Here is a 24,262-nt window from a genome sequence, read left to right on the forward strand (position 1 = left end):
TGGTTGCCCTCCTCTGGACACGTTCCAGTTTGTCAGTGTCCTTCTTGAACTATGGTGCCCAGAACTGGACACAGTACTCCAGGTGAGGTCTGACCAGAGCAGAATACAGTGGCACTATTACTTCCCTTGATCTAGATGCTATACTCCTATTGATGCAGCCCAGAATTGCATTGGCTTTTTTAGCTGCCGCGTCACACTGTTGGCTCATGTCAAGTTTGTGGTCAACCAAGACTCCTAGATCCTTTTCACATGTACTGCTCTCAAGCCAGGTGTCACCCATCTTGTATTTGTGCCTCTCATTTTTTTTGCCCAAGTGCAATACTTTACATTTCTCCCTGTTAAAATTCATCATGTTTGTTTTGGCCCAGTTCTCTAATCTGTCAAGGTCGTTTTGAAGTGTGGTCCTGTCCTCTGGTTTTGTTAGCCACCCCTCCCAGTTTGGTGTCATCTGCAAATTTGATCAGGATGCCCCTGAGTCCATCATCCAAGTCGTTGATAAAGATGTTGAATAAGACCGGGCCCAAAACAAACTACTTTGCAGCATAAAGCCACTGAACTGGTGTACAGAGTGAATAACAGACAATGTTAGTGAAAATACGACATACAAATGTATGTGGATAAATTGTTTGCAAAAAATATGTGCCTCAGGCCAAACTGCATGCAAAAATCTGTGTATTAGGAGAAATCCACACTAAAATGTTGATGAATTTTCATGAATACTCTCTCTCTATCTCTATATACAATGCACACAGTTGCAGAAATGTAGTGGAATTGAGCTTAAGACTGGAGAAATAAGAAACTGAGAGAACCCGACCCTGACAGATTTGTTGACCACTAATTGGGGGGTGTAGGGGGTGTCCCAGTTGATCACTTTAGAGCACCAATTCCCATGGTGTCAGCCACTAACTCTGAGCGCCTCTCTTCTCCCACAGTTGCAACAGCTGGTCCATCTCCTGCCCCTCATGAAGCCTGCCCTTTTGAAGCAGGGCCTGCAGCAAGATCAGCGGCTTCAGGTGCAGCCCGGGAAAAACCAGCAGGAGGTGCTTGCTGAACTTGACCTGGAGGTGAGCAAAGCAAAGGGGGTGAGGAAGGCTTTGACCGCCTTCGTTCCTTGCATTTAAAGCACTATGAAGCCACTTTAAAGCATTGTGGCATCTGCCAAAGTACTCTGGTTTGTTAGGGGTGCTGAAAGTTGTCAGGAGACCCCATTCCCAGGGTGCTTTAACAGTCAACCCCTCTTACCAGGGAACTATGGAAATTGTAGCTCTGTGAGGGGAATAAGGGTCTCCACACCTTTAACCAATGACAGCTCCCAGAATTCTTTAGGGGAAACCTGTGTGTTTCAGGCGGTATCATAGTGGTTTTAAATGTGTGGCGTGAATTGCACTTATTGGCCTTTGTCAGTGCAGAAGGTTGTGCAGTGGGGCAGAGCAGCAGCAGCGGCAGGGAATCAACAAGCAGAAAACATGGGCCGCTGGAGTGTGCAGAGTCCAGACTGACAAAACGGACAGACTTTTGTTGATGTGAAGTGGCTGCAATCTCCGAATAGAACTTCATTTAGTAAATTTGGAGACTTAAAACAGGATCCAGTGGAACATCTGAATGGGCGGGGGGGGGGGCTTCCATAAAGAAGGAACCCTGCAGATGCCTCTTCCACCTTGTGGAGATGGGATGAATAACTTTTGGAAGGGCCTGTGGAGACCCTTCCCTCTTTGCAGCAGAATGAAGAGTCCAAAGGTGCTGCAGACCCAACTGCCCCTCCAACAAAGCTGGGTGGGGCTGCCTAGAAAACCACCTTGCGCCCCCTAATAAATCTCACATCCTTTTCTTGTCAGTTTGCCGCACTGATGAATTATTCTTTAGGTGTTTTTATCTCTTGCCCTCAACTGCCTCCTGGCAGTTTAGAGCTACTGTCCTGCGCTCCATGTCTAAGTGACATTACTGCTCATCTCTTTCCATTTGTAAAAATCCAGCTGGAAACAAATTTTAGCTAGCTAACTGGTTTTCAAGCATTTAACCTTCAGGGACACATTTCCACGTGAACATGCTTGCTTGCTGTGGAACAGCCTTTGCTCATCACTGCAGATTATTTGGGGGAGTTGTTCTCAGTTCTCATTACTGCTCAGTCACATTCTCAGTTCCTGTGGGGTGATGCCCAGGCCTGCTGAGTCTCACTGTTGAACTGAGACTGTATCAGAACAGTCCCAACACATGATGGAAGAAAACTGGAAGACCTCAGGGCAGTACTTTGAAGTTAGCTGATTTTAGGGGCTTCCAAGTGCTGTGTCACCTGATGTCATTGTGACATGGCATGATTGACAGGTGAGTGGGGTCACCAACTCTTCACATTTGATGTACGGGTGAGGGAGGATGGGAAATCAGGATCTATCCCTCTGGCCAGACCTGGCACTTGCTCTAGATGAAACTTATCCAACCCACGTCATGCCTTCCTTGCAGAGGAACCATAGCTCAGCTGTAGATCTCAGAGCGTCTGAGGTCCAGCCTGGCATCTCCAGTTAGAAGGTGATGGAAAAGACCTCTCTCTCTCTCCCTCTCTCTGCCAGAGTTTCTGGGGAGCTGCTGCCCATCAGAGAATACTGGGCTAGATGGACAAAGGCAGCAACTTCCGATGTTTATCCTAGATGCTTTTATGAGGTGTTTTCGGAATATTTTGCAATTTGTCGACATTCTTCTTGAATTACTGGATGCAGTATGCACAAAGCCAGACTTTTCTTGATGACGTACCTGTACAGCGAGGTGGAACATTTTGATCATATGAAAGGGTGGGAAATTGTCAGCTATTTCATTAATTTTATTCTATGGAGAAGCACCTTTTCTTGCCTTGTAGATATAAAATAATAGCACTTCACAAAATAATTGGGACATGGCGAATTCCAGCTGCAAATATTTTGAAGGGGAAATGACAAAACAGCTTCCTCCTGAAGTGGTCCCAACTCCCTCATGTTTTGTTTTGTTTGTGGGTTCATTCAGCAACATCTCATTGACACTCTGTGGTGCAATACATTGCTGCATCAGTAGTGGATTTATACTAGACTGTCCACATCATTCTTCTGTATTAGTTGTCCTGAGATGCTTCCCCATTGCTGCTTGGAGGGGCAGTTTTGAGCTATAGCGCAACAGAAGTGGGACAGTCGCCACCTCTGCCCCAGAACATCTGCGCTATGAAATGTACAGGATATCAGCCGGAAGCTACAGTATACACACTGACTGAAAATTAAGTAGTATATGCACCCAGAAACTTTTGCAGGCACAAACAGTGTTTAAACTAGAGTTGCATACTGTCACGAGCACAAATAATCATGAATGTACAATGAACGGGAATTTGGGAGGGGCCCCCAGTCTGTGAGAGAACACATCCACATGATCACATAGTCGGTCGGTTAGATTTTACTAGGTGCTGATGTCATGGAGCCAGAGCAGTGGGGGTACCATCCTTCCTGCATTCACATTGATGGATGAACATTTTTAATCCCGTTTCACTGGCCTTCCTGAAAATTCACTGCCATGGATGTGAGCATATGGGAATCAGTTTTGTGTGGAGTGGATGTTGTTGTTGCTGTTAACCCCTCCATCCTCTGCATCCTCCCTCCCATTTCAGCTCAGTCTTATAAAACGAAAGCCTCCAAAGTTTTTGCCTAACCCCATTAGCTGGTGCTACATCATTTTTCTATCAGATGTTTCATCAGGGTTGAAGAGAAGGGCCAGGGCGTTCTAGGGGGGAGATATATCCAGCTGCGAGAGGTTTGCTGTTAAGGGGTTTGTTTTTACAGGCCTACAAAGGATCTCTTTATTTCTCGCCAGCATCAGAAGTTTGAAGTGAGGTCCACGTGGCCTTGGAGCCGGGGCCTCTGGCAGGAGGCATCAAAGGGGGAGAGGAGGGACTGGAGGAGTAAGAAAAAGCGCCTCTTTATTGCCAGCTACTGGGTCTTGTTTGCAAAGGGAAGCTGGGGAACAAGAGAGTACAGAACGGCTCTTTGGTGCATGGCTTTTAATTGCAGGCTGAGGTTGAAGGGAAAGGAGGGCAAAGTGTTGGGCTGCCGGAGCAAAAGCAGAGAGATAAGGAGGCAAAGGGAGGGAGGGAGAATGTGCTTGGGAAGAGGGACTGCCTTGCGCTGCCGCACGGACAGTCGCACGCTTGGGTGCAACCACCTACCAAGCCTTGAGCTGGATTTGAGCCTAACATTTCGCGTAGGACTAAATGGGGCCAAATCCAAACTCATAATGACTTCATATTATTATTACTTTTAATTGCATTTATATCCCACCTATTTCTGCAAGATCCTCAAGCTGCTGCATATGGTTCTCCTTCTCTCCAATTAATCCCCACAATTAATCCCCCCACCTGTGAGGTGGGCTAGGCTGAGAGGCAGCGCCTGGCCCCAGATTGCCAAGAGAGCTTCATGGCCAAATGGGGATTTGAGCCCTGGTCTCCCAGGTCCTTGTTCCATACTCTTGCCCCTCCACTTCACTGACTTGCACAGTAAGTGTTCACTTTGTTCTTGAATAAGTTATTTATCCTAATTTTCCCTTATTTTGTTCATTTATTCAGATTTTTTTAGCCCACCCTGCAATAAAGGAATCTAAAACCACCACCACAACAACATTTGATAATAACCCCATAAAGGAAAAAGCAGTAACAATCAAAACAGCATCCAGTAGAGAAATAACAGTCTCACCTTATCCCTGGCCTACATATTAACACCCAGAACCTGGTTGTGCAAATAAAAAAGTCTCCAGCTGGAGAGAAGAGGGACGGCGCCATGGAGCAGTTGCTTTGCCATGTTGCTGTGGAACAGATCTCAGCTGGCTGTGGAACACCCCCCCCCCCGCCACCCCCCACCACCCTGGGTATCTTAGTAGGTGAGCAAGCTGCTGCGGGAGGAGACACTCCTTCAAATATTTAGGTCCCAAGTTGTGTTGGGCTTTGTAATGTATTAAAAGGTAAAGGTAAAGGGACCCCTGACCATTAGGTCCAGTCGTGTCCAACACTGGGGTTGCGACACTCATCTCGCTTTATTGGCTGAGGGAGCCGGCGTACAGCTTCTGGGTCATGTGGCCAGCATGACTAAGCCGCTTCTGGCAAACCAGAGCAGTGCACGGAAACGCCGTTTACCTTCCCGCTGGAGAGGTACCTATTTATCTACTTGCACTTTGACGTGCTTTCGAACTGCTAGGTTGGCAGGAGCTGGGACCGACCAATGGGAGCTCACCCCGTTGCGGGGATTCGAACCGCCGACCTTCTGATTGGCAAGTCCTAGGCTCTGTGGTTTAACCCACAGCACCACCCGCGTCCCTTTGTAATGTATTACTTAGCACCAATAACGTGGTCCAGTAGCATATTGACAGTAGTAGCAGCCAACGTCGGATGGCTGCATCGATGACCTGCTTTCCGATGCCATACATCGCTTCCGGTGCCAGCTCAGCTGTACACCCATTTTGATGCTCATGCCACCACACTGTGCCAAGCTCCCTGCTGCCCTCCCCCTCTCCCTCACCGATCCCTGGCATTGGGAAACCGGGGCAGCAAAACCAGCAGCTATTGATTGGCAGCCGGTGGAGCTGCTTCAGGAGAGTGCTAGAAGATCCCAATAGACTAATCCCTACAAGAGCCTGGGGACTGAATTTTGCACTAACTGCAGCTTCAGGCTGTCTCCAAGGGCAGCTCTACATAGAGTGCGTTACAGTAGTCCAAGAAACCCCTTGCTTTTCTCTGTTGTTGTATCAAAGGCTGGAAACTTACCACAGCCTCTCCTTTCTCCTCACTGCTTGGCTCACCAAAGCAGAGGCAACAGAAATAAAAAGGGACATTCTAGCCAAGGGTATTAACTGATCTCAAGTGGAAAACAATCTCGTTTCTTCTGCAGCTCCTGTCACTTATATACTGAAACAAGAAATTAGAGGTTTTTGTCTGTACAAAGATCCCTGGACCTAGAGAATGTCGTCAGCAGGCAAATCTTTTCTCATGTGTAAGTTATTCCATAACCTCACATAGAAAAGTCAGCAGTTCCATGGCCAAGTATGCAGCAGGCAGGCAGGGCGCTGGCCAGAGGGTTTCAGTGGGAGATGAGGGGCAGATGTGTCTCCAGCACAGCTAGGCAAACCTGAGCACATGCACAAAGGACTCCCTCTTTCCTCTCTTCCTGTTAATGCTTTCCAGCCGGCCTGCACATAGCGAGACTCTTCAATGCAACTGAAGAGTCAGAGTAGTAGAAGCTCCAAGCGCCCACTCTCCGTACAAATGCCATGTGCCCCACATTCACATTAGGATGTCCAACAGGCTATAACTGTGCTGGTCAAAAATGGAGTTTCAGCAGTAAGCTAACCTGTTGGGATTAGACCAGGAAGGACAGGGTTAATCAGCCCCAAGATCTCCTCCACCCCCATACAAGCAAAGCCCTCTTTTAACAGGCATGGCTTCCCCCAAAGAATCCTGGGAGCTGCAGTTTTAAAAGGGTGCTGGGAACTGTAGCTCTGTGAGGAGCTCTTCTAATATTTCCCAGCACCCATAACAAACTACAGTTCTCGGTATTCATTGGGGAAGCTATAAGAGAGCTTTAAATTTGTGGTGGGGATGTGACCTTGGTATTACAGATCACAGATACTAGCGCTAGTAGGATAAAATGGGATCATCCACATGTGTTGTCCCAGTTCCCTGCAGCAGTTGAAAATCTTTGTTTCTTATATTCATTGGGGAGGGGTGCCCTCCATTTCCCTCCCTCCTCTCCCCATGACTAGCAAAGCCAAAATCAATTGCACAAAACAGTTTTAAGATCAGAATTATGCAACCTCAGAGATACCGTGCAAATATGCAGAATTTATGTAAACTGCAGAATTTGATTGATCTGAGCACAGAATTTTTGCTTTGCCTATTTATGCATATTTTTATCAGTGGGATTTATACCCTGCCTTTCCTCCCTAAAAGTGCACTCACAGCAGATTTCAATAGAGCAGCCTTCACCCGCTCCAGATGTTTTACATACAATTCCCACCAACCTCAGTCAGCATGTGTTGGCTGGGGCTGATGGGAGTAATATTTCAAAATATCTGGAGGGCACCAGGTTGGTGAAGGCTGCAATAGAGCACATGTTATCTTTCACATAGTCCTAGCCTGGTAGTTCTGGTGCACTTCTCTTTGGCCCCCATATGTGCAGGATCAGCGTTGATCAGGGACTTGGCCCTGGATGCAAGGTTGGAGGAGGGGAAGTAATGGGAGAAACAGCTGGAAAGGAAGAGCTGTTCCCTGGGCTCAGGGGCTGTTTTCCAGCTCTGGGAAGCTCATCACTTTATCCAGCCTCCGCAGCAGCTCTGACATACGTTGAAAGCAATAGGAGCGCATGCAGACGGCTGTGTGCAAGGAACCCATCTATTGCAGGTCAGAAAGGAAAGGTGTGGGGTGTGTTCCCCTGTGTTAAGGCGAAGGACCCAGCACACCCAAACAACTTGAGGACAATCTTTTCTGGAGCTAATAATACTGGAGCTCCTTTTGCTGAGAAAATGGCTTGATGACAAGACCGTTGTCAATTTTAAGTATCAGTTTGCAAGAGGGCAGATCAGAGTTTGTCTCCAATGAATATTTGAATTTCAGCAAGGGCTTGGATTGCAGATATCCAGCTTCAGAGAGCTGAGTTGCAGTGCTATATTATTATTATTATTAGGAAATGGTAAGCAAGGAAAATGTTTCATAACCAGCTGGACCTTCTCCCATGAGACAGGCAATAAATAACTGTTAAAATACAGTGGTACCTCAGGTTACATATGCTTCAGGTTACATACGCTTCAGGTTACAGACTCCGCTAACCCAAAAATATTACCTTGGGTTAAGAACTTTGCTTCAGGATGAGAACAGAAATTGTGCTTCGGCGGCGCAGCAGCAGCAGGAGGCCCCATTAGCTAAAGTGCTGCTTCAGGTAAAGAACAGTTTCAGGTTAAGAACAGACCTCCAGAACGAATTAAGTTCTTAACCCGAGGTACCACTGTATCAGACTCCAGGAGATCTTGCTGAATAATATTTCCAGCAGTCAGAGGCAGCATATGCAGAGGCAGGACAATTTATGCATAGGAAAAGACGTGCAAAAACACCAATCACAGACTTCAGCTATTGTTATTCTTGCAGAACATGGGTTCCACGAGTGCAGCATACATACCGGTAATCTTTTAGCCCAGACTTCTTGCTCTTTGATTTAGGACAAGCAGGAACATTTGCTCATATGTGGTCCCCCCTCTCTCCCCCTCCCCTTTTCACATGTTCCCCAAATAGTAACAGTAATGGGAAATGGAATAGCAAGCTCCTTAGCATTCTCCATGGGGGCTCAGCTTAGAAAGGCAGGGAAGAAGGATTCCATTAACAAGTAATGACATTAGGCTTTCTAAGATCCAGGCAGCTCAAAGGGTTCTTCTTAATGGTCTAGCATTTGCATGCATACAAAGAGGCAGAGGTAAGAGGAGGCGGCCTGATTGCTTTCTAACACTCCTATTTTATGTGTTGATGGATTCAAATGAAAGTTGGAATCCCCTTACACACTAGGCATCCTCAGAAGAGGAGTATTTGTGGCTCCACATAGCAGAGGCCAGTGGTCAAATTGTGACTGCGTTTGCAGTGCAAACTCCTTATCCAGCCTCTGGCAGTTTATGTATTTTATTATGGTGCAGATTTTCCAGAAGCCTGTTATAATTTCTCAAGTTTCATCTCCTGTCTGCTACACATTAGCCTATGCTGCTGATTTCGTCTTGTCTAACTCAGTAAAGGAGGTCAGCAAAAAAGAAACAAACCACAATAGATCAATCATGTTTAGGGAGGAGAATTGCTTCCCTGTGTTGGTTTTATTCTCCTAAATCAGGGATGTCCAACTCCCAATAGACTGTGATCTATTCGCAGTATTAAAAAACTGGCAGTGATCTACCCATTGTCTTTGGATGGTCCAGAGTTCTTGAGCTTTTTTTAGAGTTGTTGAGCTATTTTGGAAAAGGCAAAGTTGTTGAGCTTTTTTTAGGAAGCCACAGTGGTCCCCCCCCCTTTTGAGGAAGGGGGAGGAGATCACTGGGGGACCAAAGATCTACCAGGAACTACCAGTAGATCACAATCTACCTGTTGGACATGCCTGTCCTAAATTATCAATAAATGGACTCCCTCCAGCCTTTCCAAAAAGTTAATTGTGGGAGCTGAGGTTCAGTAGTTGCAAGCATTGAACTGAAACAGGGAAGTAAACACTTCCTTTAATGTTATTATTTGATTATAGGAAGTTGCTATTCCCCAGAAAATCACTGGGGCTTTTTCTGCCTGGGTATTTTCTGGAATTCATTCAATCACTTAAATCAGTACATAATTCTAGTTTTGTCCTCATTCACTTCCTTGTTGAGTTCTACAAAGGCAACATTGAGATGAAGGAGGAGGAGGCTGAGAGGCAGGCAGGGCTGGACTGGTTGTAAGTAAAGAGGCAGGTTGGGGGGGGCTGGATGAGCGCAAGCCAATGTCAGTGGGGCAGCCTCCACTAAATTTCCCACCCCATTCTTCATCTGTCATAATGAGGATTCTATTTGCCTTTAGAGTTTATTAAGCCTGTTACCTACTAGAAATTAGGATTTCAACAAAGGCCAGGTGTTCGCTAACTTCAGGGAATTCTGTTTTAGACTGTGTTGCTCCCCAGATTAGTTTCGATAAGACTAATGATTTTGGGAGTGGGGGTGGGGAAATACACATTCTTATTACAGGCAAATTCATGGAGTGCTTAAGGAAAGTTGAGCTTTTGGTTCAGCCCTTGCTGATTAAAGGCTGTCTATCACTCATGCTCACGGGTGAAATGCAGCAAATGGCAGAAACATGTATTTTCATGCCATTGAAAATACAGAGAAGAGGGGAGAGGTGTTTGTGTGTGTGTTTGTCTTTTCCTTTTGGATCAGAGGTTGCTTTCTCCATGCTGGCACAGAGAATATGCATGGTATAAACACTGCCAGAGCCTGGGGGGACCCCTGTCATGTTTTATTCATCTAGATGAACAGATTTCACAGCCGAGGCTTAGCAGTTTGCTAGCTTCTGCCTCCTGCTTTTGCAGGTTGGATCCCAAATGCAGTGTGTGTGCTTTCCATGCTTACTTGAAGATCCAGAGTGTGCATGTGTATGTGTTAAAGTTATCCTACGTCTTAGGGCCCCAGCTGATCCAGCTTTAGTTCATCATAGAGCCTAGAAAGCACGGGGTTGAGCAGTTGCCTCCTTGCCACACTCTTTCCCCATGGAAAACCTGCTCTTTAGTGCTAAATCAGAGCAAAACTCAGTCTGGAGAAAACCAGAATTGCCATTTGCTGCAGCTGAGCACTAAAGAGCGATTTTCCCCAGAGGAAAGCAGTGGGACAAGAGGATAAGTCTGAAGTCTTAGTGACTGTTTTTCTTGTGTAACCAATCTGGGGTTCACCCATAAGCATTTCAGAGAGGAGATAGATCAGCACAGACTTAGAGCAGCCACCCTGTGGTTGCAGTCATTTGATAATTGTTGGTTTCTGTGTTGGTGCATTCGGAAAAAATCCCAAAGTAATAGCTGGGTGATACCTACTTCTGTGATGCCACATAAAAGATGAGAAAGTAATGAGCAAAGATACTGCTCTCTGGTTTCTTCAACTAAGTGGACCAAAATATAAGTGAGGAAACAGGGAGGGGTGAATTGCAACTGATTTTTAAATGTTTCATAATTTAAGTATCACTTGTTATTAAAACTCAGTAAAAGAAAAAAAGATAGTAGCAAGCAAGCTTTTGCATTCCAGAGACTGGAGTGGGTAACAGGCTTGGTTGCTGCCATGGAGCCCTCACACAGCATTGCTGACACCACCCACCAATTTGGGCCGCCTTGTCTGATACTGCCAGCAACTTTCCCCAGATGTGCTCACTCAAGCAGGTGTGGTGCCATGTATAGATGAGAGCAGAGCAATGCCCAGCAGGGGCAGCAACAGTTCTGGGCAAGTGCCGAGGTCGGCGTTAGGTCAGCCCACCAGAGACAGATTTAGGGCAGAGGGACTGGTTTGCCCACACTGGACGCTGAGCTGAAAGGGTCCTTCAGGGGGTGCGGCAACAGTGACTTAGTACAGAATACACCGGGGGGCACTGAATTTTGGTGTTGCACAGGGAAGCACTGAAATGTGAAAACCCAAAGCCCGCCACATTACCCACTAAAGTCTGGATCCAGTCATAAAGTTGATGAAAGCAAAAATGGTTCCTGAGCACAGTGAAAAGCTTCCGTCTGCAGTTTGAAAGATGGAGCACTGAATGCGTTGTGCAGATTTAATTAGGTTTACTCCTAATAAAACCTAATATAAAACCTTAATTAGGTTTTATTTTTATTTTTTATTATACCATGCTGTCAATATACATGACATTTCTGCAGGGTAGGGTAAGCAAAAAAGAAAGGTTCATACCCCAAGGAGCTTACAATCTAATTTTGGCAGAGGTTGGTGAGGGGAGAGACAACAGACGTAGAGGAGGAAAGGGAGCGTCAAAGGAAGACCGTCAGCAAATGGAGCTGCACAAACTTCGTCTTTGTTTCCGTTGGGGGAGAAGCCAAAGGCTTCATGGCAAAGGGGGATTCCAGGGTGGGGTTTAAAGGGCTTTATAAATCCAGCTAACACGGCTGTGCCTGTGCAGGGGGTGCCAACCTTTCAGTGGCCTCTGGGCACATTTGGAATTCTGGGAAAGTGCCACCGGGATGTGGAATAACACATCATAGCTGCCACATTTAAAGAGCAAAGAGAATGAAATTACAAAATGGGGCAGGCTATGTCCCCCATTAGTCCAGTCCCCCCCCCCATTAATGGGAAAAGGCACCTACATCAGTCACAGCTGTACTCGCAGAAAGAAGCTCTTTGCACCTCCAGCTGAGTCCTTCACAGATGCCATAGGGGGCACCGCTGTGCACACTGGTGTTCATGGGTACCATGTTGGCAACCCCTGGACTATTGCATGGGGAGTTTGCTTGCTCTGGTGCTTTAACATGAATTCAGCAATTGGGAGAAGCCCCCCCCCCCCCCCGAACACAAACCCTGCCAAAGTAGGGATGATGTAGTGCAGGAGAACCTGAGTCCTCATCACATAGTTACCATGCCCTAAATCCATGGTCTCCTTCAGCCATTGAGACAAACAGGGTTCTTGTAAGGAGTCCTTCAGAAGATCTTGAGAAATTCAGGAGTTAATCCAATTATGCAAAGAAAGGCCTTTGTAGAGTGAGCACTTCTGATATGGAGGATTTTTTTTCTTTAGAAAGCCCCTTTGTGATATGAATACATCCCTGCCTATAGTGCTGGTAGGGAGAACACCTTTGTCCCCCAAAGAGCACAGCTGCATGTAGACACTTCAAATACTTTATCATCCGCTAGCAGCCTCACACATTGCTCAGGAGCTCTAAGAAACCAGTGCACTTTTGAAAGGTTCAGTCATTTTGGTTTAAAAGTGTGTCTAACGGTATTCAAACATAAATGAAAATCTGGACTTTGATCTCAGAAACCATAATGCAAAATTTGGTTGTGATGTTTTAAGAGCTGTCCATATGCATAGAGATTCCAAAATTCAACATTCCAAAATGTATCATAGATAGTAATAACAATTAGTTTGCACTTTGAATTTGCAAAGCCTTTTACATTTCTGCTCATTCTCACAATCATTTATGAGGTAGGCCATGGTGCAGATGGTGACTTGAGCCTGAAAGATATCAAGTCACCCTAAGCAAGTGGAGAAAGGTTTTAGCCCATTGGTAGAGCACATGCTTTGTGTGCGTAAGGTCCTAACTTCAGTGCTTACAGGCTTCCTCAGCCTCGGCCCTCCAGATGTTTTTGGCCTACAACTCCCATGATCCCTAGCTAGCAGGACCAGTGGTCAAGGATGATGGGAACTGTATCTCAAAACATCTGGGGGAGGTGAGGTTGACGAAGCCTGGCTTAGCATCTCCCTGTAGGGGAGGACTGTCCCCTGCCTGAGACCCCAGGGCCTTGATCATACTCAGTTCCTATGTAGCTGAATAGCCAAGCATTAATTTGAATCCTGAACTTACTGGCCAAAGTCCAGATTTTCTTTGTTAAAGATTGCCCTTTGTGTTTCTGAACCACCAAAGCAGGCGTCAGCAAACTTTTTCATCAGGGGGCCAGTCCACTGTCCCTCAGACTTTGTGGGGGACTTGACTATATTTTGAAAAATATAAATACCCTGCCAACCAGTCCCACAGCTGCTTCCGGACCTGGAGGAGGAAAGCACTCTGCACGCGCTTAGCAGCACAGCTTGGCACCGCCCACTCACCGGCGTTGTTGATGAGCAGCAGCTGCTCCATCGGCCCCGTATTCGCGGAGCTCCCAGGCGGCATGCACCATACGCTGCAGCCCGTCGCCTGAGGCCAGGTCGGCGGGCAGGCCATGCACACAGAGCACCGGGCAGGCGCCGTGCAGCTCGCCCTCCAACTGCTCCAGCGGCAGCAGCACCAAGCTCCAGCCGAAGCCCTGCAATGAACCCATCCTGATGCCCATGGTGTGGCCCAGACCCGCCTGCCAGCCTCTCTGTCCATGGCCGCGCCGGGTTTACCTCAGCCGTGGGCTGCGAGGCTTCGGGTTGGCTGCAGGAACTTCTTGCAGCCAATCTGAAGCCGCTCCAGCGTCACCGCCTGCCCAGAGCCGTCTGAAGTAGAGGCTATTTTCTAGGGTAATAAAGGGGTGTCATAGGCTAATCTATCTATATAGCCACTTGCAAGGGAGTTGGGTGGGCATTCACTGTAGACCTGATGCTTGCACTCCAGAACAAGAGATTTCAGCCAGGCTGGTCCCTCCCCGTCCCCCTCTCCTGCCCCTCCCTGTGACAGAAGAGTCCATTGTACAACCACGTGAGATTTGTGTAGGCGACATGAGCAAGGGCATCCGAAGGCTGAAGCAGTGAGTGGGGTTCTCAACTCCTGCAGGAGGAAGTGTCAAGGGAAAGATCCTCTAATGCCAGGGATGCAGGAATAGCCAAGGGCCAGGAAGGCACCATCCTGGGTGCGAGGGGGTGTCTGCAGCACATGCAACTCTGCTCAAGCCATTTGTGCAGTGCTGAGCTTACAGAACTGTGCAAGTGCAGACATTCAGAACAGTGAAGTTTTAGACTATAGCATTATTTATTTGTATTTGAAATTTATTAAACAAGTACTCATGGCGATATATGCATTTTCAAACAACTTGGCTTTAAAATAGTGCTTTAGAACAAAGCATGCAATAGCATGCAAAACAAAAGCAAAGGCCACCTAAGCTGAGCTAATAGTCACTTTGCTTAGCTCAAGGGAGTAAGATTCGCAGGCCTTTCCATAACCTTGCAGGACAGCCTTGCACCCACAAATCCAGAATATTGTGAGGCAGCCTGGCAGAAACTCTTCTCTGCATTCTGAGTAGTGAACCAACTCTCTGTGGGGCCAAGTACGGGAACATACAGCCAGCTGGGACCTGACACAAGAGGGAGCAGAGGGGAGGTGCTGAGGCTTGTGTGCTCCTGATCCGCCTCAGGGGTAGTGGCTCCAGAGCGAAAAGCCCTCAACATGCAGAGATCTTCAGGAGTCCTGTTCTTGCGTGTTCTCCTTTTACTTCCTTGTAGGCAGGTAGAACTGGGAAAGCAAGTTGCTTCTTGGGTCACATTCAGCGACACTTGCAGAACTTCCGAAGCGTGAGGGGGGGGGGGTCAGCTTTGTGTGCTTGAGTTTGGGGGCAGAGTACGCAGAGAGGTTGACTCAGCTGGTTCTTTCATCCAGGGATTTACTCTCAGCTGCGCCCAGGGAAATAACAGAGGAAGATAAAGGCAAGATTCTGGGTCACCTGGATCGCCCATCCACACAACTCCGTGAACAAAGGGGGAATAGAGGAGGAGGAGGAAGCAGCCAGCGCCCTTGGGCAGCTGTTGGGCCCAAGCCCCCTGGCAGAGTCCATTGGCACTGAGACCTTGGCTCTCCTGCCCCTTTGTTTCCCTGGCCCCAAACGTATCAGACATTAGCAGCTGGGTGTGGGAAGCTGCCTTCCATGTCAGGTTTCCCACAGCTCCCTGGCACATCTGATGTGCTGCTTGTCCAGGGCACTGGGGGAAATTTAACATAGCAGGTGGCTTTCCATCTGCTGCCATCAAATAAGGATATTACTGCTGCTGCTACCACCAACCCACAACAACCCTGTGAGGTAAATTAGGATGAGAGAACAGTCACAGGACTGGCCCAAGGTCACCCAGTGAGGGGTGGGGGGTTTGATGGATACTTTGCAGTGTGTGTCCTTAAACCAGCCATGAACTCTGCTGAGTGGATCCTTTCACAGCATGACCTGTGCAAAACCTTTGTGTTTACTAGGTTTCAGCTCAGTTAGGTCACATCCACACCATACATTGGCTCCCCCCCAAATATAGTCCCAGAAGCTTGTAGTTTGTCAGGGGTGTTGAGAATTTTAGCTCTTTGAGGGGTGAACTACAGTTCCCAAGATTCTGTGTTGGGAGCCATAGCAGTCTAAGTGATCTGAAAGTGCTTTAGACTGTATGCCATGACAATGCGCCCTCATTTTAATGTGCTACTCGCCCTTTTGCATGCTTTGGGCAGATTTGCAGTATCACAGTAAAAACAGACAGTGCGGTGAGATGCCATCCGAAAGAGCATGAAGAGCCCGGGGGGGGGGGGGAGAGAAGGCAGCCTTTGTGTGAGCGCTCAGCAGGGTTGGTGCAGGACTGCCGCAGCGTCATTCATAAGGGACGCCTGCCCCGTGTCCCTTGAGAGAAGAAGCGCAGGCTGGCCCTGGCCATTAGCCAGTTCTTTGGCCTGGGCTCCCACCTTCGGCGCCTTGGCTGCCCGGCTGATGCTGAGGCTGTTCCCACAAGAAGCTATCACACCGCTCCTGGTGATCTGCTGTACTGGCACTTCCTCCTTTTTTTTTTTAATATTTATTAAAGATTTTCAAATATAACAAAAAAAGAAAAACATCCAAAATTAAAACCTTATTTCCATTGGCATCTTTCCAGGACTTCCCCTCCCCTCCCCCTCTTGTATTCCAATTCTTTCAAATAAATTCAACAAATTCTTACCCCAAATTTTAAACTTATTATCACTGACCAAGTTTAAAAAAAATATTTTCCCATCCCCTAAAATCGACCTAATCCCTTCCACGAGTTCCCCTCTTTAATATGCAATACAGATTAGAATAGAAAAAATAGAAAAAAGACCACTCCTGGTGATCTGCTGTACTGGCACTTCCTCCTAAGAAGCCAGACTGGGAAAGAAAATGCATTCCCCCCCCCCCCCTTAGGCACTGTCAGTTTTTGAACACCCACATTTCCCCTGCCAGCTGCCAGAAGTTAAGTGCCTTGGAATTTGTCAGCTTTATCCAGAAAAGGGGTGCAGAAAAAGGAGAGGGGGGTCAGGGCAGAGTCGGCCAGGAGCGGCTTTGGTTCCTGCCCTGGCGCATGAAGCCAAGCCACTGAAGATGCCTCTGAATAAACAATCACATATTAAAAGGTATGCTCAATACAACAATAATACTGTATGTGTACATATGAGATGGCCATTGTGCATGTGCAAATAACACGCACAAATAACACGCACAATATACTGTATTGTCATTTTTGCTGTTTGCATAATTTATTTTGGTTTTGCTGACCATCAGAGGAGAAAGAAGACAGATACCTTCCTCACTCCTCTGCTGGAATTCTTATGCAACTGCCCTTCTGGCTGCTGAGATTTCAGCAATCATTGCCCTCCCCCCCCCAAAAAAATATATATGCCTGCAGCCATGAGGACTAGAATCTTGCTTTGTTTCTAATATTAAAAACTGCAGTTTTTATCTCAGGAAACAGCATTTTGTGCCTACTACCATTTTCAGTGTCCTTTCAAAACAATGGCTATAGTGGTAGAAGTTTAGAAAATGTCTACTTTTGGCTTCCAAAGGGCCCCCAAAGTAGCTTTAGGTTTGGAAGGGGGAAAGCTTAATGTTGTGTTCTCTGAAGTGGTGAGCACAGCATCGCACCACCAGTTGTGTGAAAATTCTTAAATCAAAGGCCGAAATGATATGCATGCCTACCTAGGAGTAAGCCCTGGTGAAGGGGATCAGGATGCACAGCTGACTGTGCTCACCTTCTGCCCCACTGGACCTGCGGTGGGCTGGCCAGCTGCCTGGCTTGGAGTCTGCCTCAGTGCAGGGGTGGCAAACAGGCATCTCTTGCCAGCTCTCAGTCAGCTCAATTCCATTAATACTCTGTTGGCCTGACAACTTACTCAAGGGTTGCCAAACTATATGAGGACAAATCGTAATGAAGGTTGCTCCCAATAAGCAGCATTCAACCCTAGAATGTCTCCTGCAGCAGGTTTAGTCATTTTCTTCACTCGTTGCGGCTGCTGCGTGTATCACTGGGTGGAGACAGATCTGTGGAGCAAATGGCACTGCTTTGGAAGTGCCCTTGCCCTGTTCTGTGCAAAGATATATATTTCTCTTTGGGGTTGTGCTCTGAAAAAGGAACAAAATAAATCAGTTCTGTAACTGTGCAGTAAGCCAGCTGTTGCTGCAGATTTTCTGGTGCAAGGGTGAGATGCCTCTGTCCCGTAGGCCAAAGGTGGCCCCCCAGCCCCCCCCCATTTGGCCCACCAAACCATTTCCCCAACATCGTGCCCACCTGCCCATATGTGACATCAGGTGTGTGGCAGGTTGAGACCCATTTGCAGAAGGCATGATTGAACTCCCCAGCTGCAGCGAGATCAGTCCAACTGGGACTGAGCTCACCAGCTGCTTCTCTCCTGGAACTGGCTGGCCTTGCATAAATCAGGATTGAATTCAGTCCTGCTTGGGCAGTATCTTCCCCCTCCCCTGGAGGCCAACTTTGACAGATGGGTGGCCCCAGCCCCTGCTAAAGTTGGCCCACCAGGGCGGGGGAGATAAAGATCTGGCCCGCTGGGTCAAAAAGGCTGCTCTCCCCTGGGCTTGTGATGTCAGCATGACTCCTCTGCTCCTTTTCCAAACCCCAGGACTGTTCAGCTGCTGTTGCTGTTGTTTGGGGGGAAAGGTTTGTATGTTTGTGAATGGGTAAAAAGATGATTGTATATGTTTGAAGAGCGTATTTGAAACATGCTGGGTGTGGGGAGGGGCAAGATTATGATATAATATGATATTATTTACTATCTTTATAGGTGTATATGATTTGCAGAGAATGAGAGAACAGCTCTCTGCTGCAAGGGCTTACAGTCTGAAAATAGCTCCCACAGAAGCAAGAAAAGGAAGGCGAGGGAAATGGAGACAGACATGAATGGGACAAATGTGCCATTATTTCTGTTATTGTGTATTTAGGATTAATTAAGGAAGGCTACAGGCGCTGGAAGTTGGCAGCAGGTCTATTTTATGTGTGCCATGCAGATGACAAAGCTGAGAGGGACCGTGGCTACAGGTGGAGAACCTGCTGTAGCTTCTCTTTAAATGTGAGGCCTCTCTTCCTAAAAGCCTGCATTGGCTCCCTTCTTTCAGAGGAGCACAGCCCCAAGGAACCTTGATTTCCCTCTAGTACTTCAGCCATGTGAAAGAACTGGGGATTCTCCCTCCCTCAGAACCCCAGATGTCCTTCTACTCCACTCATCCTCTCAGCCCCTCTCTAACAGCTAGGCAACAAGGTACTGCCAGAACTGTTGTCCAGGATCTTTGTTTTGATGGTTGTTCCTGCACCCCGCTTGGGAGCAATTCTTCCAAGGGGCAGGGAAGGGTGTAAAGTGGGAGGTGGGTCACATGTGGCAAGAATTGTAGAGTTGGGAGGGACCACAAGAGCCATCTAGTCCAACCCCCTGCCATGCAGGGATCTTTTGCCCAACATATCAGTGGGCTTGTGCAGCAGGAACACGTGGCAGAAGGACATTGCACCTGGGCGGGGGGGCTTGGGGGCTTTGTGAAGTGCCTTCCAGAATCAACTGGTGAAGTTTACCTTCTGTCCTTCATCTTGGGATCTCCAGAATATTTATGCTAGGAATCATTTTTATTGCATTGCATTTTGTCTAGCTGGGTGGCTTCCTCATTATCTCCATCAGCTTGGCCTGGGAAGACATTAATCCCGATAGAGCCGTGTCTCACTTTGGATCATGCATTAACACGTTGAGAAGGCGCGTTCCTTATGATTGATATTCATTACAGTGAAGCCTCGAGGCTCTATAATGTTCATAAACAAAATGGGAGGGGGGAAGGGGTGCACTAGAGATTCACCTAAATTCTCCATTAAGCTATAGGGGTCAGCAGCAGGAGGTTCCAGGGCCAGATCTGCCTCTTCCAGTTGCCCATCCAGAGGCAAGTATAGGGGCACTGGTAGTTAAGACAACTTTCTGGCCTGGGGTGGGGAAGCGGTTTATCCAGGTTTAGCCTCCACCCCTCATTCCCATTTCAGCCAGCAACACATGAACGTTTCCCATATGGACCTGCCCAGTTCCTGAAATTGTCCCCTGAGGTCTTTCTCTGTGTGCCACCTCTGACGGAGGTCCAAAGGATGGCGGCGAGAGCACAAGCCTTTCTGTTGTAGCTCCCGGTCTATGGAATGCCCTCCCCAGACATGCTGGCCTGGCACCAACTTTGTAATCTGCTTTTATTTCCCCATGCATTTGGGCAGCAGCACTTAGATATTTGACAGTGGAATGAACTCCCTTGGAAGGTGGTGGACTCACCTTCCTTGGAGGTTTTTAAACAAAATGGCCCTGTGTCAGGGATTCTTCAGCTGTAATTCCTGCATGAAAGGAGGCTGGACTCCATGAGCCCTGGGGTCCCTTCCAACTCTACAGTTCTGTGTTTTTATTCCAACTGTGTTTTCAATACAGCTACATCTTTTTATTATTGCATTTCATTCTTGTTGCAAATCACTTTGGGACTTTTCGTCATGGGAAGCGGCATTAAATTCCACAAACCTAACCAAACCAGCCACCTGGTGAAGCATGGCAGAGGCAAAAGGAGGGCATTGCCTCTTCTGCACTTCCCATCCCACTGGCATTCTAGGCAACTGTCCAGTTGGTGGGTCTGCCCTTTCCATGTCTGGGATATGCAGCAACCTCCAAATGACCCTTGTTCACCTTTTGCAAAGGCATCATGTTGATGGCTGCAGTCAGTTTGCAACACCCTGGAATGTCTGGGTGCTTCTGGCAATGAAGACAGCTTCAGATTAAAACTCCAGCGATGGACCATTGAGGCAGGGGTGCCTGTTGACCCGAATTCCTTGCTCCTGCTGCTCAATAGAAAGGCTTTATTGCCATCTCCCTAAGAAGCCTTGCAATTAAAGAGCCACCTCAAGGGAACCCCCAAGGCCCTAGGCAGGCTTTTTGTTGGGCCTCAAGAAGCCATGCCAATGGTGTGTGTCTCCTTGGCTCTGCAGCGTGATACAGGCAAGATGAGAGCCTGCCTAGAGGACAGTTTCACGCAACCACACTCAATTCCTTTTTTTTTTTTTTTTGGTCTGCACTTTTGGAAATGGGAGAGTCCACAGTGGCTACCTGCTCCACTAGCGAGCCCGGATATCAGTCTAGCAGGCTGCTACTGAAATTGCTGTGTTCAGCCCCTCCACAATCAGGCCAAATTGACCAAGAAATCAGGGCACTGGGGAGGAGAATACACATAACGAAAAGGACTGAGACCCTGTGAGCGTGGAACACCTCTGCTCAGACATCTGCACTGGTAGCCCATTTGCTTCTGGGCCAAGATCAAGGAGTTCCTGTTGGTATATAAAGCCCTTAACAGTTTGGGCCCAGTTTACCTGCAGGATCACCTATCCCTAAATGTGCCCACTTGATCTGCAGAACTGGCACTGTGACATAGTACTCATTCTGCAGTTGTAAGAAATAGATCTTTTAGTGTGGCAGGACCTACACGTTGGAACTCCCTGCCTATTGATATCAAGCAGGCAGCGTCACTGAATTCTTTAAGTGCCTGCTTACAAGATTCCTGCATAGGCAGGGCTGTCCAGATATGTGGAAGTTGCATGTGTTTTACCTCTTTTTAGCTGCTGTTGATTTTAACCATCATTTGAATGTTTTTAAATGCCTGTTTTTAACTGCTTTTTATCAAGAATATTAATCTTCTATTTTATATATTTTTAAACAATTTAGAGGTTTTCTACCAAGTCAGTAAATAAACAGAATTTAAATGTATACAAAAGTAGCCCTGTGACCCTCCAGAGCAGTACGACTTGGATCAGAAGTCCATAGTTTGACTCCGCTGTGTGTGAAGAACCAGCTTGTTTTCCTTGTCCTGAGCTTTCCAACACTCAGCTGCATAGGATGCCCTGGGTTCTAGAATTATGGGACGAGAAAAAAGTTCCTTTCTCTGCTCACTTTTTCCACACCACGTTTAAACTTATCCACCTCTATCATGCCCACCCCCGACCTACCTCTTCTCTAAACACAAAAGTCCTCCATGCTGTGACCATTCCTGACAGGGAAGCTGCTCCAGTCCCTTCGTCCTTTTGACTGACTGCCCTTTTCTGGACCTTTTCTGACCTTCTCCAACTCTGCAATACCTTTTCTGAGGTGAGGCAACCAGAACTGTACACAGTATTATTGCTAGTGTGGTCTTACCCTAGTTTTGCATAAGGACATTGTGGTATTGGAAGTTTATTTTTAGTCCCGTTTCTGATGATCCCTAAAATGAAGTTCACCTCCTCCACAACTACTGCACACTAGATTGGCATCAGCGTCACTGAGCTGTCCACTATGACTGCAAGGTCTTCTTCCCATCAGTCACTGCCAGTTCAGTCCCCATTCATGTCCGTGTGAAGTAAGGATCCTCTCCCCTCCAATCCCTTCACACTTGCTTACATTGAATTGCCTTCACCATTTTCTTGCTCACTCATCCAGTTGGGAGAGATCCTTTCAGAGCTCCTCACAATCCTTTTTGTTTTAGCCGCCCTGAACAATTTGCTATTATCAGCACATTTGGTTACATAACTCCAGATCATTTCTGAACAGTCATAACATCAGATGAAGTGTTATAATATAGGTTGTTTGGAAGAGGGACTGGTGTTCATTGTGGTATGTTTATCCTGTGTTTGCCTCTGTTAAGCAGGTCTTTCAGCTTTTTCTATTGTTTCAAAATCCCACAAGAGACTAGAGATGGCAGGCAGGGAAAAGAAATCAGTGTTCGTATCATCAGGGCGAATCTTCTCTTCAACCACTTCCAGCTCTCTTGTAACCTCTTGTTGGTCTCCAGCCTCATCCAAGAACCCTGCAGTGCATATATTCCCATTTTATTTTTATCCCATTTGTACAAGTATCCTCCCAATAGCAGAGCTGGTCTTCCAACCTTTAGGGAGTAAGGAAAGGGCTCAGGCAGCAGTGCCTTCTGCTACTCATCACCTCATTCTCGATCTAGAGTTTAACCACCCCCACCCCACCCCCACCCCCAGTTTGTAATCTAATAGCTAGAAGCAGCATAAACAGCTGGGAGCTGGCTCCAGTCTGCAAGGCCAGCCTGAACATCTGGTTCCGCACTGCATGCTCTCCCCCCTCCTCCTTGGCCACAGCAGCTGCCAAGGCTGGTGAGGAGGAGGAGGAGAGCCAGGGAAAGGGGGGGCATCGGAGTGACTCAACCCCCTGCTTTCTGATGAAATGAGAAGTTTTCTTTCCCTCACTTTTTAAACTCTCAGTCAAAGGGGATTTTCCCTCCTGAATTTCTACATCCGCGTCAAAAGCAAGCAGAGCAGCTAAGTAGGCCATCTGCCAGTCCCAAAAGGCCAAGGAATTTTTCAGAGGTTTGCCAGTTTTTCGGCTGGGGAATGGCAGAGTTCCCAGTGTGCTTGAGTTTACAGGTAGAGTTTCCAATTGAGTGGGGTTTTTGTAGTTCTTGTTCCTTTTTAACAGCAACACGGTCAATAGAGATTTAGCTGTCCAGGCTTCCCCGTCACAGCACCTCCATGCCCACAAAAGCTTCATCTGTTTATGTATCCATGTCTCACAGTTATTCAGTGTGTAAGACCCCTGCCAGGGGGGAAATGCAGCAACCCTCACTTACCTTTCCTCTGCACTTTCCAGGCATGCTCTGTGCTTTAAACTCTGTGAACTATACTCAGAGTCGCAAAGTGATTTCATGCTCTTTATTCAGCTCATAGTGATGAGGAGGGAATGGAAGTTTCCCCAAAGTATCTGCTTTATATACATTATTTACACAATGGGCTGCACGTGATTGGCTAATTCCGGACTTCTCCTGTAGGCCAATCAGGTTGTGGACATCACAAATGGCCCGTACCTTGTCCCCAGTCGGGTGGACCCCTTCTGCGTCCACCATAAATACCAGAAAGTCTACCTGAGGCACTCCTAGTAGACATTTTTCCCGCTTCACCTTGAGACCCGCCGTCTGGAAACGGTGCAGAACGGTGTGGAGGTGGTCCTCAAACTCCTCTGGTGTGGGCCCAGCAATCAACACATCATCAAAGAAGGGGGTGACGCCAGGAATTCCTTTAAGGAGGGAGTCCATTAGATTCTGGAATGTGCCTGGTGCCACACTGACACCGAATTGCAGCCGCTTTACCCTGAACGCTCCTCTGTGCGTCACGATCGTCTGTGCCTCTGCTGTGGCCTCATTTACTGGCAGCTGTTGATATGCTTGGGCCAAGTCCAGCTTGCCAAAAAATTTTGACCCAGCCAGGGTGGCAAGGACATGGCTGACCACTGGCACTGGGTATGCGTGGGCCGTGAGGGCCTTGTTTATGGTGCATTTGTAGTCTGCACAGATGCAGACCGAACCATTAGGCTTGACGGGTGTGATGATTGGGGTTTCCCAGGGGGCATTAGGCACCAGCTCCAGAACTCCTTGCTCCACGAGCCGGTCCAATTCCTCGTCTATGCAGGGTTTCAGGGCGAATGGGACCCGGCGGGCCTTGAGCCTGACAGGTCATACTGCGGGGTCAAGCTGTAGAGCAATGGGGGGACCCGTATACTGTCCCAATTTTCCATCGAAAACCCCTGGAAATTCCTTGCATATGGCATCCACGTCCACTTGTAAGCTAGTGTGGTTCACCCCAGTGACGGCTAGCCCCAGTGGTCCAAACCATGCCAATCCCAGTAAGCTAATGTCGGGCCCTTGACCACAAGCAAGTCCAGTTGCCGCGTCCGCCCTCGATATTGCACCCTGAAGGTCCCCACCCCCATTGTGGGGACCTTACGTTTCTGGAAGTCCCGGAGGGTGAATGGGGCTGGCCTGAGTTTGGGACCCCCCACTAGGACACAGTTTCCTTAAGGTCCTTGCTGAGATTATGGATAGAGTTGAACCCGTGTCAAGCTCCATTCTT

General features: G+C 47.6%; 1 protein-coding gene across 7 annotated transcripts in view; it reads left to right on the top strand.

Moving 5' to 3' along the window:
* FAM178B (family with sequence similarity 178 member B) overlaps positions 1-24,262 on the top strand; it is a 186,467-nt gene that overhangs the window by 138,698 nt on the left and 23,507 nt on the right. For 5 of the 7 annotated variants that reach the window (XR_014170940.1, XM_081921282.1, XM_081921280.1 and 2 more), the window contains one exon: positions 933-1,064. Coding sequence is in view for 6 of the 7 variants with exons in the window: in XM_081921282.1 (XP_081777408.1) it covers positions 933-1,064 (132 nt within the window). In the remaining variant the exon portion in view is untranslated. Of the gene's footprint in view, positions 1-932; positions 1,065-1,404; positions 1,543-18,152; positions 18,192-24,262 lie in introns of those variants that run through there. The other 2 variants (XM_081921281.1, XM_081921283.1) reach the window with 2 other exon arrangements.

The sequence above is a fragment of the Podarcis melisellensis genome, assembly GCF_964234715.1.
Source record: "Podarcis melisellensis genome assembly, chromosome: 8".
NCBI lineage: Eukaryota > Metazoa > Chordata > Lepidosauria > Squamata > Lacertidae > Podarcis > Podarcis melisellensis.